The following is a 16,130-nucleotide window of genomic DNA, read 5'->3' as shown; positions in this document are numbered from 1 at the left end:
CTACATGGGCCGTGTGACTGAGCAGGAGCCAGACAGACAACAGGAGAGATCCAGCTGACATCAGGAGGAACATGAGCGCTCGGCTCGGCCTGGAGTGCATTAACCAAGACTTACTGCAGCTACAGATGTAAAGGTGTAGGCTATAATGGCCACTTAATAAAAACCCATCTCAGATGCCCACATATGTTATTTAAGGGCCTCCTATGCTATTAACAGTGAAGATTTCCTGTGTTTATTTGCTTCGAGGGGGAGCGCTTCTCCATTTCCCACATGGGAGGACAATGAGGTCCCTCGTTCGGTCCATTACAGGCCTGCCGTCTAATGAGCGAAGAGGAGAGGAAGTTATTGTGCTTTACCTGTGATTTCTGCTCTCCGCTGTTGAAAATATAATAGAGCTGCCTCTTCAGCATGAGCTGTGGCGGCCGTGGACATTTCTCCTTGAGGGTGCTCGGTTTAGGAACGGCCACAAATTGAAAACCCGAGCCGTGGCATTGGGGAGTCGCTCGGAGTCGCCGCATGGGACGCACCGAGTGATTCATTATGAGGCACCCGGCGTTCTCCAGGGAGGGAGTGTAAATGAGAATCGGACCGGGGCGTCACGTGACGAACGCAGGTTAATGACATCCAGCGGTACCAGAGAAACGGCGACACATGCTCTTGCCGATAGGTTAAAACAGATCAATATTCATTCACTGCCAACATAGCATGTTTGTTGTACTCAAGCGTTTTGTGATCATGGTTGCTAAAATGGTCATTTGTGCTGTTTTCTTGAACGGAAATTAAAAAAAAAAAAACATTGTATTTTTCACAAGCTTTGTTAACCCTATTTTTTTTTACTGTTTTCTTGTCTTCACTTGTTTTGTCTGATTATCTTTCTGTCAATCATCCTCGAAGCACTTGAAATTCTACTTTGAAATGCAGCAAGAAAAGGTTTGAGAGATAGATTAAACATGCAACATCACAACACTCTTTCTTCTGCAGCTGCAGTTACTTTGGCTTCTGCGAGTCAGACTATACGTAAAGGTCACTTTTGCATCTTCATGCACTTATTTTTTTTTTTTTCCACGAGCGACGAGGTGCGGAAGCTGCATGCGTTTTGTGTGATCCTGCATGTGTCACTGTGGTCGCCACTCGCAAGTCATTAGCATCTAAAAAGGATCTGAACAAACGGCAAACTTCAACAGAACAGAAATATCTAAGGACTTACGGTGAACAGAGGGAAAAAAAAACAAGCACGGGCTGTAATGTTGTGGCAGTTTTGTCTGTCAGTCTCTGTTTCTGTTGGACTCTTCAGGCATGTTGTCAAATCAAAGTGTGAATTCAGCGACAGTTGTGGCTGGCGGAGGCTGACGAAGGAAAGGTGGCACATGTCTGTCTCTGTTAAAGCGTTTTTTTTTTTTAAAGATATTTTGGATTTGTTGTAATTCACACTAGCTGTCTTTCATTATATTGAAGTAAGCATTTTTTTTTTGTATCTGGCCATCATAATAAAGCAGTAGTAAAATACTTTAACTGTTTACTTTTAGGAATTTGTATGGATACGTCATCCTTTCTGACCTTTCCTGCTGGTTTGATTAATCCCCTTTGATCCTGGCGGTGTTTGTCACCCAGCACACGCCAAGAGATCAGTAATTATTCACAGTCGACAGGCGCATCATTTGTTATAGCGACGGGGCGGAGGCCCGCTCCTTTCTTTACACAACACCATTAAGAGGTTATTAAAATCTGCTTATTAGAAAACATACAATCTGACATGTGCCCTCTAATGCAGTGGTTTCCATCCTTGGGTCTGGGACCCCCTTGGGGACCACAGTCAGGGGCCAGAGGTATTTCCTGCTCTCGGGTTAATGCACTTGTCCTAGTTTGAGTCCCTGTGGAGTCATCATGTTTTTCCTGCGTGTGTGTGTTTGTTTTCTTTTTCTAGTTTCCTCCTAAAAACATATGTTTGAGGTTTTGTTCATTGTTAAATTGCCTGTAATTGTGAAGGTGAGTGTGTGTGACTGAAGTGAAAACCATACTTTCCAGAACTGTTTTCCAGCGTATCTGTGACTTACACACACATTTTATTATGATCATTATTGAATAACAATTCCAGTGGACCTCTAATCTAAAGGTCAGTTTATTCTACATTTAAACTGCAGATCAATTGTAATTACTCTTTCAATACTGTATTATTAAATGCAGAAGCCCAACAATAAAATTTAATGCAGCCATATAGTGAAATCTTACGATTAAATTAGCGCCCGCGATTGTGCTCAGATCTCCTTGTGGGAGATGTACTCGGTCCCTATTGGATTTTTGTGCCCTTGATAAAGCTCTTTGTTGTCTAACCATAGATGACCACAAACAATAATCAGACTACTAATCTGAACGACTGTCTCCTAAACACAGAAGCATGTCTTTTCACAGCGACCGCCCATCTGCCATAACTCACAAACGCAACAATGTCTGTTAACGCAATCTACTCCCGTTTACATGTCAACGCAGCAACTGAACAAATCTAAAGATTCATTTTGTGTTTTTGCTGACGTGCACGTGCAGGAGGAAAAGCTGAGCTTGTGGTTATCACGCAGAAGCAGGCTGGGTTGATGTGTGTAAATAATCAATAATAACATTGCTTTGGTCTTTTCGGGGGATTTGTGAAGGTGGCCCTGACAGCTTGCTTTATGCAAATTAACGAAGCACAAGCATAATGAGAAAGCAGTGTCACCAATTCAGTAAATCTTAGTGGACAGTAGGTGGAATCTTAGGGGGAAAAAAACTTCCTATGCACAGGGAGAACATGCAAGCTCCTCACAGAAAGGCCTCCAAGCCCAATCAACACTTGAATTAGAGAAATTCTTAAGATAACATTGCCACTACACTTCTGTGGAGCCCTGCAAGAAACACGTACAACTTTTACACAAATATTTCAGTTATTTTCCGAATATAATTTTCATACACTTATACTGAGAAGCCACATTGGTCAGATTTAGTCACATTTAGTCTTATGTAAATGTTTTTTTTTTTAAATTGTCTTTAAAATCTGTTGCAATAAAATTCAAATGATCATTTATGATTTTTTTTTTTTTTTTTTTAATGTTTGCTGCTGGTTTTTTACAGTCATCTCCTCCGAGCTCTCAAAGCCACCGTGGTTGTGTTTGTTGGAAAATGTCTTAAAAGTGATTATTTAACTTAAGCAGGACGTGATATTTAGACTGACCTGAAGTGTTAATAGCACACGTGTGGGCAGTCTGTGCTTCTGCATCATCAAAATGTGCCAACAACAGGAGGCAAAGGCTTCAGTCAGGGACCTTCACTGAGCTTCAAAAATAGAAAATGTATCATTTACAGGATGCAAGTCGCCTGTTGTGATGCTAATTGTGTGGCGTGTGGGCGCACAATGCTTCGCCTGACATTTGGTGTGCTCACTCCACGACTTAATGTAGGTTTCCTGACGCCACGTGCCAATAAATCCGTCCTTCGCTCCAGTATTTTGATAAAACAAAACCATTCTATAATGGAGTTCGATCTCATGTGAAAATTACAATAACGTTTTCGATTTAAATCCCTCTTTTTTCATTCTAGCTGCAGTGCTTTGTTGCGTGTTATTTTATCTTTTTGGAAAGCATATTAGCTCAAGTTCTGGCATCTAAAGTCCCACATTCATTATCCAGTCAATACAGCTTGACTCAATACTAAATCTTTGACAGTGAAGTCAATCTTTGGCTCTGTAAACTTTCGTTTTGGTGTTTTTTCCAGTGAATTTGCTGTGTGTGTACTGCAAGAAAATGCCTCTACCAGGAGGAACGTGTGAGATAAACTTCACTGCAGGAGAGGTTTTCCTCATATAATCCCCACAAAAGTACAGTGCATTAGGCAATGCTTCTGTGTGAAACATCATAAAGTGGAGCTGCATTACAGAGCAGGGTCCCGCCGCGCCCTGAGTCTCCTGTGATTTTTCACATAATCATGGATGAAACTCCGGAGCTCGATATGTTCACTGAATCAAAACGTATGCGTGACATAGCAAACTGCCTTTCTGAGAAGCAATGGGCAATATGTGAAGTGGTGGGGAAAGATAAAATTGAGTTATAGCAACAATAATATTGTTATTATGATACCTACACTGCAGCAAGATTCTTTCTGGAGGATATTTTCTTCCCATCACATGAAAGGCAGCATGTTGATGTTGTTGAAAATGTTTCGGGAACCAGGATTGGCCCTGTTTCTATTTCTGGAATGCTGCTATTATTTATGAAGTTTAGTGTTTCTCTTCAGGGAGAGCTGAATGCACTATGAAGTACAAAGGTCTGGACTCACTTAGCTCACAGTGAATTGTTTGCGTCCTGTCATGGCGGCGGGACGCTTGCTGGAAGGATTCTAAAAACAAGTATATACAAAAAATGTAACCCAATCTCGGGCTGATGGGCAAACAACTTTGGAGCCACTTTGATTTTTTTTTTTTTTTTTTCCCCTCCATTTATGTGAGTGATTCTGGTCGTCCTGTGCTCTCCTCAACTCTGCTTAAGGGAAATGCAAATGTTCTGTTTGTTACAATCCACTGTTCTCATTATGAAGGTGTGATGTGTGTTTGGAATGTATTGGTGTATGGTTTGTTTTCCAATTTGTTATTTACATTGATGATAAATGTAATAATGGGAGCAGTAATGATGCTGCTGATGATGGTGATGATGATGATGATGACTGCAGTGTCTGGCCTATCTGCACTTCCTCACGCTCCCTCAAATGGTGCCATTATAACCGAACAGTGGTTCAGTCGTCACATTTCGGTGTTGTGACCCTGTCCGCCGCTGTGTGAATGTCGGTGGATCCCCTGAACCACGTAAGCCTCATCTCCAAGGTGTGGTTTTACAGTTGTGATGAGTGGTACCCCTCTTCATCCCTTTTCTGCACAAAGATATCCAAAGTACTGCTAGAGAGGGTTCTAATATCTGGAAATGAGCTCACGCTTTTCTACTTCTGGTTCTCCAGCCTCTAAATTGTGAAATTCCTTCACTCGTTTTTCAGTTAGATATTATAAATCAGGTTAATAGAGAATAGAATGAGAATTTGCTCCACTCTCAATAACTATGTCAGTCAGTACTGGTGATGTCTGAAGCTTTTATATGTCTCAGAAACAAAAATAGATTGAAGACAAACCGAATACTATACAGTGACTCACCGCTGCCATCACGATGTTTATTTTACAGACAGTTTCTAAAAGAAAAAGGGATTCTGCACACTGATAAACATGGACCAGTCTCACCTTTACTGAAGACATGTTGCTGCCATTAAATTCAAAATGGCCAAATATTTCCCATGGAGTGGTAAATACTGTCTGAGAGTCAACACCTGGTACGTTGCTGATGTTATGAGCAACAAGATACATTTTTTTGGAATTGAGGTTATACATTAGCTACCGTGCTATGGACTGTGTGCAAATAAAATGCATACTCTACATTGCAGCAGCAGGTCTTAGTTTGCTGTTGAGCAACACAAGTCAGGAATGTAGCTTGTGCAGGTGGTAATAGAATAACTTGTCTAATGTATTTCCCAGTCTATGAATCAAATTTTGTTCGGACTTATAAGTGAAAAAATACTGCCGCATGCCTCTGAGACCACTGTATGTGGTGCTGTATGACAACAGGACCACAGAATGACAGAATTTAAACTAAAGATTAAGAAACCGGAGAAAGAATCAGCTGCTGCTAATCGATTTGTATCGATTGTACACTTACATCTGGATATGAAAAAAGCAGATACGTTCCTTACACCAGTTACAGCTTATATGTTTCCTTCCTCCTCATGACTCATGTTTCGATGGATGCAAATCGCTGTCCTGAAAGTAGGGTTTATACGGAAAGAGACACACACAGATAAGTGTCTGTGAATCTACCTCCTGGGTTCAGTACCGGATCAGCAAACACAGCTGGCCCAGTATTTAATAATGTGCTGTATTGCAACAGGAAAACTTTTCCAGCGGGAGGACAAGTGTCTCCTGACACGTAAAAATACTGCACTGCTGCTATTTGTAAAATTCATAGATACACGAGAAAGAGCTGCATAATAATACCTACAATGCAACAGTCTTTTTTTACCCTTATATTTATATCTCTTTTTTTGTTTTGTTTTGTCGGAATTCTCAATGACAAGAGATGTTACTACAATAACTGATTTGTTTTGTATTTAATGCTCTACTGTCACTGTGTACACTGTTTTCAGAAGAACGACATGATGAAGAAACAAAAGATGAAGGCGAAGTGACTAGATGTGTTCAGGGATTGACTCGGTAGTGTAAATGTGTTTCAAATCATATGTATAGACTTATGAGGTTTGAGCGACTGCCAGGCCTGGCAGCCTGTTTTCTCCCCCGTGTGTCATGTTTTGGACACATTTCATACAACACCCCACTCCTCTGCTGTCTATCCGCCACTGTTTCCAATGGTTTGTGATCATACATTAAACATTATGGTGTAAACGGCAGGGTGGCTCACTGAACCGCAACATTCAAGACGTACGCCGTACTCCTGCAGCAACACAATTAGCTTCTCTGTTGGGGACTTAAAGAGGGAAAACTACGAGGTGCCCACTGTTCTCCTGTGCCCTGAACGATTCCCCTCTCCCTTCTGTTGTTTTGCAGCCTGTATTGATGTCTACTGGACACACTCCAATGTACACCTCCGCGGTTTCCACACTGGTAAGAGTACAGCCATCCGTGTGACGTGAGAGTCACCAGTGTCGTCCCATTAGTCGTCGTCATCCGTGTCCGTTTTTTTTTTCTTCTTCTTCTTCTTCTTTGTTTTTTTTTTTTTTTATCCCCGTGTCCTCGTCTTTGTCGGATTTGTTGTCCCTCAACGTCGGGCTGTCTGATGGCAAACAGACAGCTGCCCATTCATCACCATTTTATCCGTCGTGCCAGAGTATGAGGTCATCTGTTTCCTGATCATATCGGCGTATTCATACTCATTGTCATTCAAATCTCCTTTGTCTAACAGATTTGTTCCGCTTGTGTGCAGAGACCATTTTTTTGGACCTGTGACAACATAAATTGTAGTGGAAAACTTCTCATGCATAAACCTCCATGACGTCTTAATGTAGACATCTTTTATAGTTTGGCCATTTTTTGCACCAAGTTCTGAAACAATAATGTATTGATGTCCTGCAGACATATATTGGAAGTGGATATAGATCAATATGCGTAATTTGGCCTGGATGTAACGCACACACATCAATAGAATCAGTGGAGCAGTACCCATGATGCCAAGATGTCATGTTTCATGGGAAGGATTGATGTCTTTGCGCTGCAGACAGAAACCTGTAGGTGTCAGTGTGAGACTGCAGAGTGACTTCCACAACCTTGAAAAGATAACTGTGTTGCTCTCAGTAGTACATTTTTATGATCAGATGAGGCTGCACCTCATGTACTGTTACGTTCTATCATGAATTTAATGGAAGAAGAATTCATAGAGTGCCATTAATCATATTATCCAAGTGTTAAATTATCTAAGTGTAAAATTTGATCTTCAGAGGTTGTCAGAAATGTGATAGAACAAATTTGCAGGTAGAAATCACCGAAAATCAATTGAATTTATGTTTCTCTGTAATCCACAACTTGCCGTCTGCATGCACTTGCTCCGTCTTTAAACATTCTGCCATCTAATAATGCATGCGGATTGTTATACTGTTTAACATCAGGGACCTTCTGCAGTCTTCAGCATGAAGTCATCAGTGAGAAAAATGTATATAGTCCCTCATACATATACAGAAGTGCAGCCGTCTGCAGATGCATGCACTCAATTTTCCACTCTGGTTAGCGGAACTGTGTACCGGCTTGGAGATGCATTGCAGCAATGCCTTTGTGTGTGGACGTCTTTTTGCAGCCAGCGTTGCCCGTGTGGCTGTCATTGATGTGTAGGCGGGGTGTCGTCAGTCTGTCTCTTTATTGCTTTAATGGTGTGGGCTTTGCCAGTACCACTCCAGGACCCATTGATTTATGGGTGGGATTGTCTCTGGAAGCGCTGCAATGGTTTGGCAAGTGAGACGGGGTCCTCGGGTTATGTACATGATTTAGCAAAGAGGTGCTTTAGCTTCAAATGACATCATGTTTTCAAACTCATTGTGAAATGTAATTAGAAACCTTTTTTTTTTTTTTTTCCTTCGCCACACAGCAACGAACTTTAATCTTCGACCTGTGTTCCTGGTGATGAAATATCTGTGCTATTAAACCTACACTAAGGAACTTTTCAACCTTAATAAAACATTTTAATATCTTTTGTGATGATACTTCGACTTACAACTAGTTGAATGACCCCTCTGTCACGGGCTGAGGGCGTCAGTATTGCTTTCACTTGGACTAAGCAGCTGTGAGGAGGGTGGTAGGAACCCTGCACACTGAAAAGCTCCAAATGTGCAAACTGCTTTACGGCATGCGTCACATCACGATATAACATTGTTTAGCCACCATTAGATTCATTACCTCGTCGCTATCCGTCCTTCACACAGCCACTGGAAACAAATGAAGGTGAGTTCAGTCCGACGGCACGCCACCAGGAGCAGCAATTTACGACACCACGTGCTAGTCCTCATGGGAACTGTAGTATTCCTTCAGGCAAAACACTACCACTTTTGTCCACTGGCGCCGCCAAAATCAACGAAAACTGAAAGTTCCTTAGTGTTGCTTTAACTCGACATAAGTCTTTTCAAGTCTGCGTAAATACATATATGATGTGATATTACATGCTTGGTGCTGTTTTTATTGATGACTCAAAGTAATGTTTTCGAAAAACTTCCATTATCTGCTTTCTTCTCCTGAAATAATAGAAAGAGCCTGGGCTACTGAGCTCATTCTTCTCCCAACACTATTCCATAAAATATACTGGCCTACCTTTGCTCTGACTCCAGTGGGAATCTAGTTATTGGGCAAAGCAGAACTTCCCTTGCTTGAGTGTGAACATGAAAGAAAGTGGATGAAATTATTTATTCAAAGCTAATCAGTCTGTGCATCTCCATTAATTCTATATATATATTGCAGATGAATTTTGCACGACAGCAACTCCCCTGGTGGCAGTGCTTTATCTCTCGTTCTCTCCACAGCATCCTCCTCCTATGCACAGAGACCTGTCTCAATCGTCCCATTCTATAGGAGACTGATTTATTTAGCAGTGTGTGAGGCGCATTTATTGTGACAGATTAGATCTCTTGAGGTAACACCGCACGGCGTTTATCATTGCCATTTATCCTCCGCCTGACGAGCCGAGAGTGACAACCAGCAGGCGCGGAGCACTTGACGACTCCCACCAAGCCGTTCATGTTATAGTCTGTCTCTTCAGATGAAAAGGTGTGCGTATCACTATCCCTTGTCTCGAGTCCTGCGGATGGCCTTATATACTTAATGCTTTTCACACAGACGGATCAGTCAGCCCTTCTGAGACGCGTCTGAAGCTTAGCACAAAGACAAAGGCGTTTTTATCGCCAGAATTGAATTACTGTTTTCTGCGGTGTTTCCCCAAGAGCTCGGCATCAACACCCCCCCCCCCGTTAAGCTCTGCACTCTCGTCTGGCTGGTATCTTGGCTCCATCTTCATTTTCTCTTTCCTCCTTACTTTTTCTTTAATAAATGTTTAAATATGTCCCCGCAGTTTCGGTGTAATTACTGTGCAGCCGGAGCTCAGGTCCTCTGGGAGGGAGAGGAGGGAGAGAGTGAGAGGGAAAGCTAGGAGAGAGGCGTTCGTACGAAGCCGTGACGCGCAGGATGGAGAGGTCCTCGCGATGGGGGAAGGGTGAGAAAATTAGATAGGTAAACGGAGGGATTTTATTTAACAGAATGAGAATGTCGGTTGACAGCTTGTCCTTCAACATGTCCTTACATAAGTCAGTGAGTGTGCACGCCGTTGGTGTATGCACATTACACGCCTGTCGATCCGTCTGCCTTTCACGGAGAGAAAGCTCCAGTGAGCTATTGGTGGGAAAAAAAATAAGCTCAGTTAAAAAAAATAATTCTACACATTTTCCTGTAAGGCTGTTGTGCCCTCATGAGGTCACAGCCCCCCCCCCCCCCCCCTTTTAAAATGTATTCAAAGTAAACTGCACTCTCAAACTTCGAACACTCTTCCATGGCTAAATTGTCTTTCAAGAGTTTTTCTCTCAATGGCGTTCAATCAATTCCCACAAGGTAGCAGTCTCTCTGAAGGTCTTCGATGTATAATATTGCATTATTTGCAAAATCACATTCCAGGAGTTTGAAATCTAAAACTATTTTTTGAAGGTATTTACATAAAAATGCCAGTGCGGCTTCTCAGATCGACTAAACACAAGAATCTGTAAAGCAGTTTAAACTTTAATAAAACACACAACACCTATACCAAAAAAAAAAAAAAAGGGAAGCAAAAATAAGACAAATGATCAGATGTCAAGTGACATTTTTCCACTTTTGCTGTCACAACTGTGTCTCTCAGTCATCACTCTGACTGCCTGTGGAGCCGGAGCTCACAAGCCTCCAGTGCCCTCTCGCTTTCAAATGCTCCTTTGGACGAGTCCGGCCAGTCTGAGCTGCTTGTCCTCCTGAGTTCAGTCAACGTACAATTCCTTCCCCCCACACACACCACCCCACCCCCCCACCCTCACATCACCAGTGCCAACAACTATACAGAGAGACAGCTAAGTAATTGCCATCAAACTTTCCTGCTCGCTCCTCTTTCCCCGAGCGGCGGGGATGGGAGGGGTACAGTACAGTAGCAGCAGAAAATATGAACTGCGTTCTCGCTGAGCTCAGACCAGTAGCAGGGAGGCACCGCGATCGCAGCCCGTCGCCACAGATGACGGCCAAGGGAAGGATCTGTTTTATAAAGCCTTGTTTTCCTGTTTTGGATGGGTGATTTTTTTGACGACAGGACAAGTAGGTCTCGGCTGTTAACGAGCCACGCCGGCAATGACAGACTCTTCAGACGCTGGCGGATGAAGCTGGAATTCTTCAAATTAAATCTCTTGCAACAGCTCAGCGAAAGGAAGACGCTTAATTGGGTTGTGCACTTTTTTTGTGAATATGGATTTGTGAATGTTTCAGTATAGATCATGTCAGAAATAAGCTTTATTTGGTAGATTTAGTGGAGTGCAAGATAGATGCAGTTTAAATGAGGCATTTTGGTGTCTGCCCATCTCTGATGACAGGGCCAGGCTCTGGTGGCTCTCTCAGCTTTCATAATACTTCAGAGGGGACTTGCTTGCATCTTTAACTGCAGACACTCGTGCGGTGCCGTCTCCCAGCAGGCTCTCGGTGGGCGTATATGTCGTCTCGGAGGGTGAGGAGGGTTTTCACCCCACTGTCCACCACTAACATTTCGGAACTGAAACATAATGTTCATGTCTGTGTGGTACGCCAAAAAGATGGGCTGCCGATTCCTCAACAATGTCCGGAAAGGCAAGAAACACCGGCATCATAAGATGGTAGGCATGTTTTCAACATGTTTACATTCTTTTCTTGTTATTTTTTCAAATTGTGTCCTAATATATATTTGGAAAAACGTTCATACAAATGTCAGTGACAGTGCTTGTTGCATTGCATTGCTTCTGAGGCGTTGTGTAGCGTATCTACACAGGAACAAACCTCAGGTGAAAGCGGTGGCTGTGCTTAAGGGCCCACGACAGACATTTTAATGAGGGCGAATCTGAGTAATGAAATTTGTTCATACTAATCGAATCCTGCTCGGGCCCTGTGTGCCACGTAATGGATGTTTGAGTCTGGCTGTAATAGTGTAAAGCTGCCTTTTTTTTGTGATCTTTCTTCTATAGGCTGAATAAAATGGAGACCAGTCTGCAGCTAACCAAAGACGCACACACACATGCAAACATAAATGAAAAGCCCAGATATGTAACTTCTAAATGAAGCTCGAACTCAGGCACAGATTAAGCTCAATGAAATCCAGAAATAACTGCTGTGCTACAAAACACTTGTGTTTACCTTTTAAAATCATTTATGACCAATTTAAAGCACTATATAGGACTTAGACTGGAGTCCTTGTTCCTGTTATCTCTCCACACCCCGGTTTCACCAAGAGCTAAAAATGTGCACTACCCATTATGCTTGACCAATCAGTTATTACTGTCACACCTCCCCTTCACTTCATACTTTATCAAACACATAAAACTCGACATTGCGTATTTCAGCAGAGGTCGTCATCTCTCTTGCCGACTGGTTGTCTTTCACATGTTGAAGGCGAGCTGTGCAGGACGCGCGGCGATGAAGCCTCACGTAACCTTTGGTCTTTGTCCGAGTGTCAGCGACATGTGACATCCTGCTCTCCTATCGCATCTGACCAGATGAGTCCAAAACACGATGCTTTATTAAAATCATTTCTATGCTTTAGTTAGTAGTTATAAAATCTGCTGCATAGCCGAGCATGAATTCCTAAATTGATCATATTTTAGTTTAATTTTCTTTGCCTCCATGTCTGCTGGAGCAGATCCCAGCTGATGATGGGCGAAGCCAGGGGATCCTCTGGACAGGTCGCCGGTCCATTGTCTGTGTGAGAATTCATAATTAGCAGATGGGTTCCTTTGCCTATAAATCCAACAGAGCCCAGGCGTGGACAGGCGAGCGCCGGCGCTGCCTGTAAAGACGTGGCAGGGGGACGGGCCGGCTGAATAGGTGGCGCTAAAATATAGGTGGGCAGGAGCAGCCAAAGACCGTAAATCCCAACAGCCCCGTGGCTGAAAGACTTGACGGAGCAGAGAGCGGGAGAGAGAGAGAGAGAGCTCTGGCAAAGTCCCTGCAGGGAAACTGCCTGCACTCGGCTTAGATTTCTGCTGGCTACACTCATTATTTCTCTCCCCAGATAAGGGATGAATTTGACGTAACGTTCAACAGCACCGCCCATCGGACACGGCTCCACACTGAAGCTCCACACCACACTGGTGCAGTCCAGCAGTGAGCAGCTACAGCACTCTGGCATTTAGCGGAGAGCTCAGGAATAGTTCAATACCTCCACTTTATGTGGTTAAGTGTTATTGTGGTAGATATAAAGACCATTTCACAATGATGACAATGATTTCCAAAGATGACGAGGCCTCAAGCATAAGATGGAGGTCTAGTCTGGAGAAAAAGCCTTGACACCACTTATTTGACTTTTTGTAGCAAAAAAAAATAAATAAATCACATAATACAACATTAAATAGAGACATCAATGTCACCAGATACACACAGGCTTTTTTATTTCTGAATGGAGCCGGGTCATCCCTACTGACATGTGGTTCACTTGCAGTTCTCGCTGTGATGAAGCTTTTTGGAGGGAAACGCCACGAGTCGTGGATCATGTGGTTTGACTTGGTAAAAGTTTCATGCTGGATGTCCCGAAGCAACCTGAGCAGATTGGGGTTAAGGGTCTTGCTCAGGGAGCCACAGCAGGGATTCAAGCCAGCAAGCTTTCAGGAAGCTTTCAATCATTTGTGATTACCTTGAAGACCTGATATGGCATTAAACTGACCTAAATAGAGCAACAGCTCAATGAATTTTATCCATCAACACAGCTTTGTGCACACATGATTAAGACATCCAATGTGGGAAGATAACTAAAAGTGAAGCAGAAGTTACAATTCAAAGGACACAGTTATTTTTTTCTCAGTAAACGGTTTGTAAATCCACTTTAAATTAAAGAGAAGTATTTACACTGTAGCCTCTTTTTGCTGTAATGGTCCAGCCAAAAGCCAGGAAAACATTTCACCCTTCATCCAGAGGTCTCAATGGGACATTTCAGCTACTTAATAGATATTTACAGATGTGCACACTGTGATTGTGTAAGTATTACTGGAATTATTGCAAGATCACACAGAGAAATGAGTACTAACTGAAGCCTTTCAGTGCTATTCATCATTTGAAGGACTTCGTCAGGGACGTTTCTCTGAATTATCTGCCGTTTGCTATAACTCACTTCAGAGCGCAAGTAATCAAAAGGACGTCAATCTGAGGTTATTCACATTTAGCGTACACAGTGTAAATGCATGCCGCAGGTAATTATTGTATTTTATCTCATTCAGTTTGGGGAGCATTTTGTGTTGCTGATAAATATACAAATACATCAACTAACCACTAAATAAAAGTAGATTTGTTTTTTTTTAATGGATTGACTGATACACTGCTCAGCTACTTTCATGGGTTTTAACATTTCAACTTGTTGTTTTGCTCTCTACATAAACGGTTATCTGGCATACAAACAAAGCCAGCTCGAACATGATTGACTGATTGATTAATAGATTCTCTACGGGACCAAAACATCGTCCCATTGACTAATGACTGTGCATCCGTATGCAAGTATCTGTCAACAGTAATTACTGCTGTCGATTTATACCACATTCTCATAAGCCCCTCTTGCTTAGAACACTCAGACTAAATTGACTGTAATTTAAAGAGGAGAGGTTACAGGCTATATAAAGCCATACTGAGCGGAGGCTCTGCAATAAAGTTGATAAGTGGCTAAAACGAATGATTTCCCAAACTCGTTATGAATGACTTGTGATTAATTTTGCAGTGAGGAAGCGCTACACATCTATACAGTATATCAAGTTTGAATGCACAGCATTTTATTTTCTTTCGGTTCCAGAGCGTGACATAAAGATTGCTGGGTATGAGTGTGAAAATGTGTGTGTGTGTGTGTGTGTGTGTGTGTGTGTGTGTGTCAGACCTGTCAGGCCTGTGAAGGTCAGCAGGCTGAGTTTATGCTGCTGTTTGCTATTCTGTAAGCGCTTTAGATGCACAGTGTCTCTCACATGCTAATCAGCGAGGTAAAGAGCGGCGGCAGGAATAAAAAACGGGGGCTCTGCACAGGGGAGGAAAGACTCTGTTCTCTGAAGAGTGCTGTACGGAGCAGTGTATTTACATCCTTCAACATCAGATACCTTGATGATGAGAGGTAATCCTCAAAGTATGGCGGGATATACAACAAAACGGATTAAAAGAGGATGAATAAGGATAGAGTGCTGAGGTTAACTGTGGCACTTCAGAAAAGCTGACAGAAGAAAAGTCTCTCGGCGGATGAAACCCAAACCCATACTGATGAAAAATCCAGTCTCCTCTCTGAACTTCTGTCTTTTCCCATTGTCTTTTATTCCACTATGTTTCTGATGAATAGCTTGCTGAAATGCTAACCGTCCATCCTGCTTCACAAATCCTAATGGGCGCCATATGGTTCTGGACGAAAACTGGAGAATAACCTATCATCAAGCAAGCTGGCATTCCGCTCATTGGGGATAATTAGGCTAACTGTGCGGTCTGTCTCTGTCTTGTTACCAAACTTACTGTGTCTTCATCTTTCTTCAAGCGCGCTGGGGAATTGCCACCGTGCGCTGTCAGCGCGGCCACATGTGAATTACTGAGAGGTTGGTTGGTTATGGAGCGAGTGGAGCGCAGGAGGCGGACGTCCACGTTATTCTCTGGATGGTTATTCGCAGAGCCGATGATATAAGCCGAGCTGTAATAGATGCGGCAGAATATAGAAAGAGTTTAGAAGAAGAAGAAGAAGAAAAAAAAAAACGCAAGGCCCAGCATGCATAATTTCTGCCTCCATAAGAGATAGATAATAGCAAATGACTGAAGAGCAGAGCTCTCTATCCTTTCGCAGTGTGACAACCATAGCCAAGTGAGAACAGTGTTATCACAGCGAGGAGCTAAAATGGCCATCAGTCTTGGCTGCGACTGTACGTTCCGGGGTTACACTCCGTACAGAAACCGCCTCATATTTAACTTTCTGCTGCTGCTTCGTAACAATGTCTCTCCTCCCTCTGCCTCCAGGGAAACACTCCTCCAGTGGTGGTGAACACCGACACACTCGACGGCTCCCCATACGTAAGGATTATTGCTTAATCTTCACTTCATATTATTACATTAGGCACAAATGCGTAGCTAACTTAACTGCCCTTTAACAGTTGAATTCCATTTCTTTTCCCCACATCCAGGTAGGTTTTTTTTTTACTCATTGTTCTAGCCTGAATGATAACAGTAATTAAATTGTACGTCTTTTCTAAATTAAATTAGCTTTCTGTTTGATTTACATTTGATGGAACAGAAATATTCCTTGGTTTGATTCAGAGTTTTTAATGATGACATTTCTAAAGTCAAAGTGATGAACATGTTTCGTGCACTGCGTGGGATGAGAGATTGA

At 42.6% G+C, this 16,130-nt stretch overlaps 1 protein-coding gene across 3 annotated transcripts in view; it reads left to right on the top strand.

Moving 5' to 3' along the window:
* Nucleotides 1-16,130, top strand: part of dlg4a (discs, large homolog 4a (Drosophila)) — a 68,831-nt gene that overhangs the window by 40,435 nt on the left and 12,266 nt on the right. For all 3 annotated transcript variants that reach the window (XM_030100180.1, XM_030100179.1, XM_030100178.1), the window contains exons 3-4: nucleotides 6,623-6,679; nucleotides 15,761-15,814. In XM_030100180.1, coding sequence (XP_029956040.1) covers nucleotides 6,623-6,679; nucleotides 15,761-15,814 — 111 coding nt within the window. The remainder of the gene's footprint in view (nucleotides 1-6,622; nucleotides 6,680-15,760; nucleotides 15,815-16,130) is intronic.

This window comes from Salarias fasciatus, chromosome 10 (genome assembly GCF_902148845.1).
Source record: "Salarias fasciatus chromosome 10, fSalaFa1.1, whole genome shotgun sequence".
NCBI lineage: Eukaryota > Metazoa > Chordata > Actinopteri > Blenniiformes > Blenniidae > Salarias > Salarias fasciatus.
This window is presented reverse-complemented; position numbering and strand designations above follow the sequence as displayed.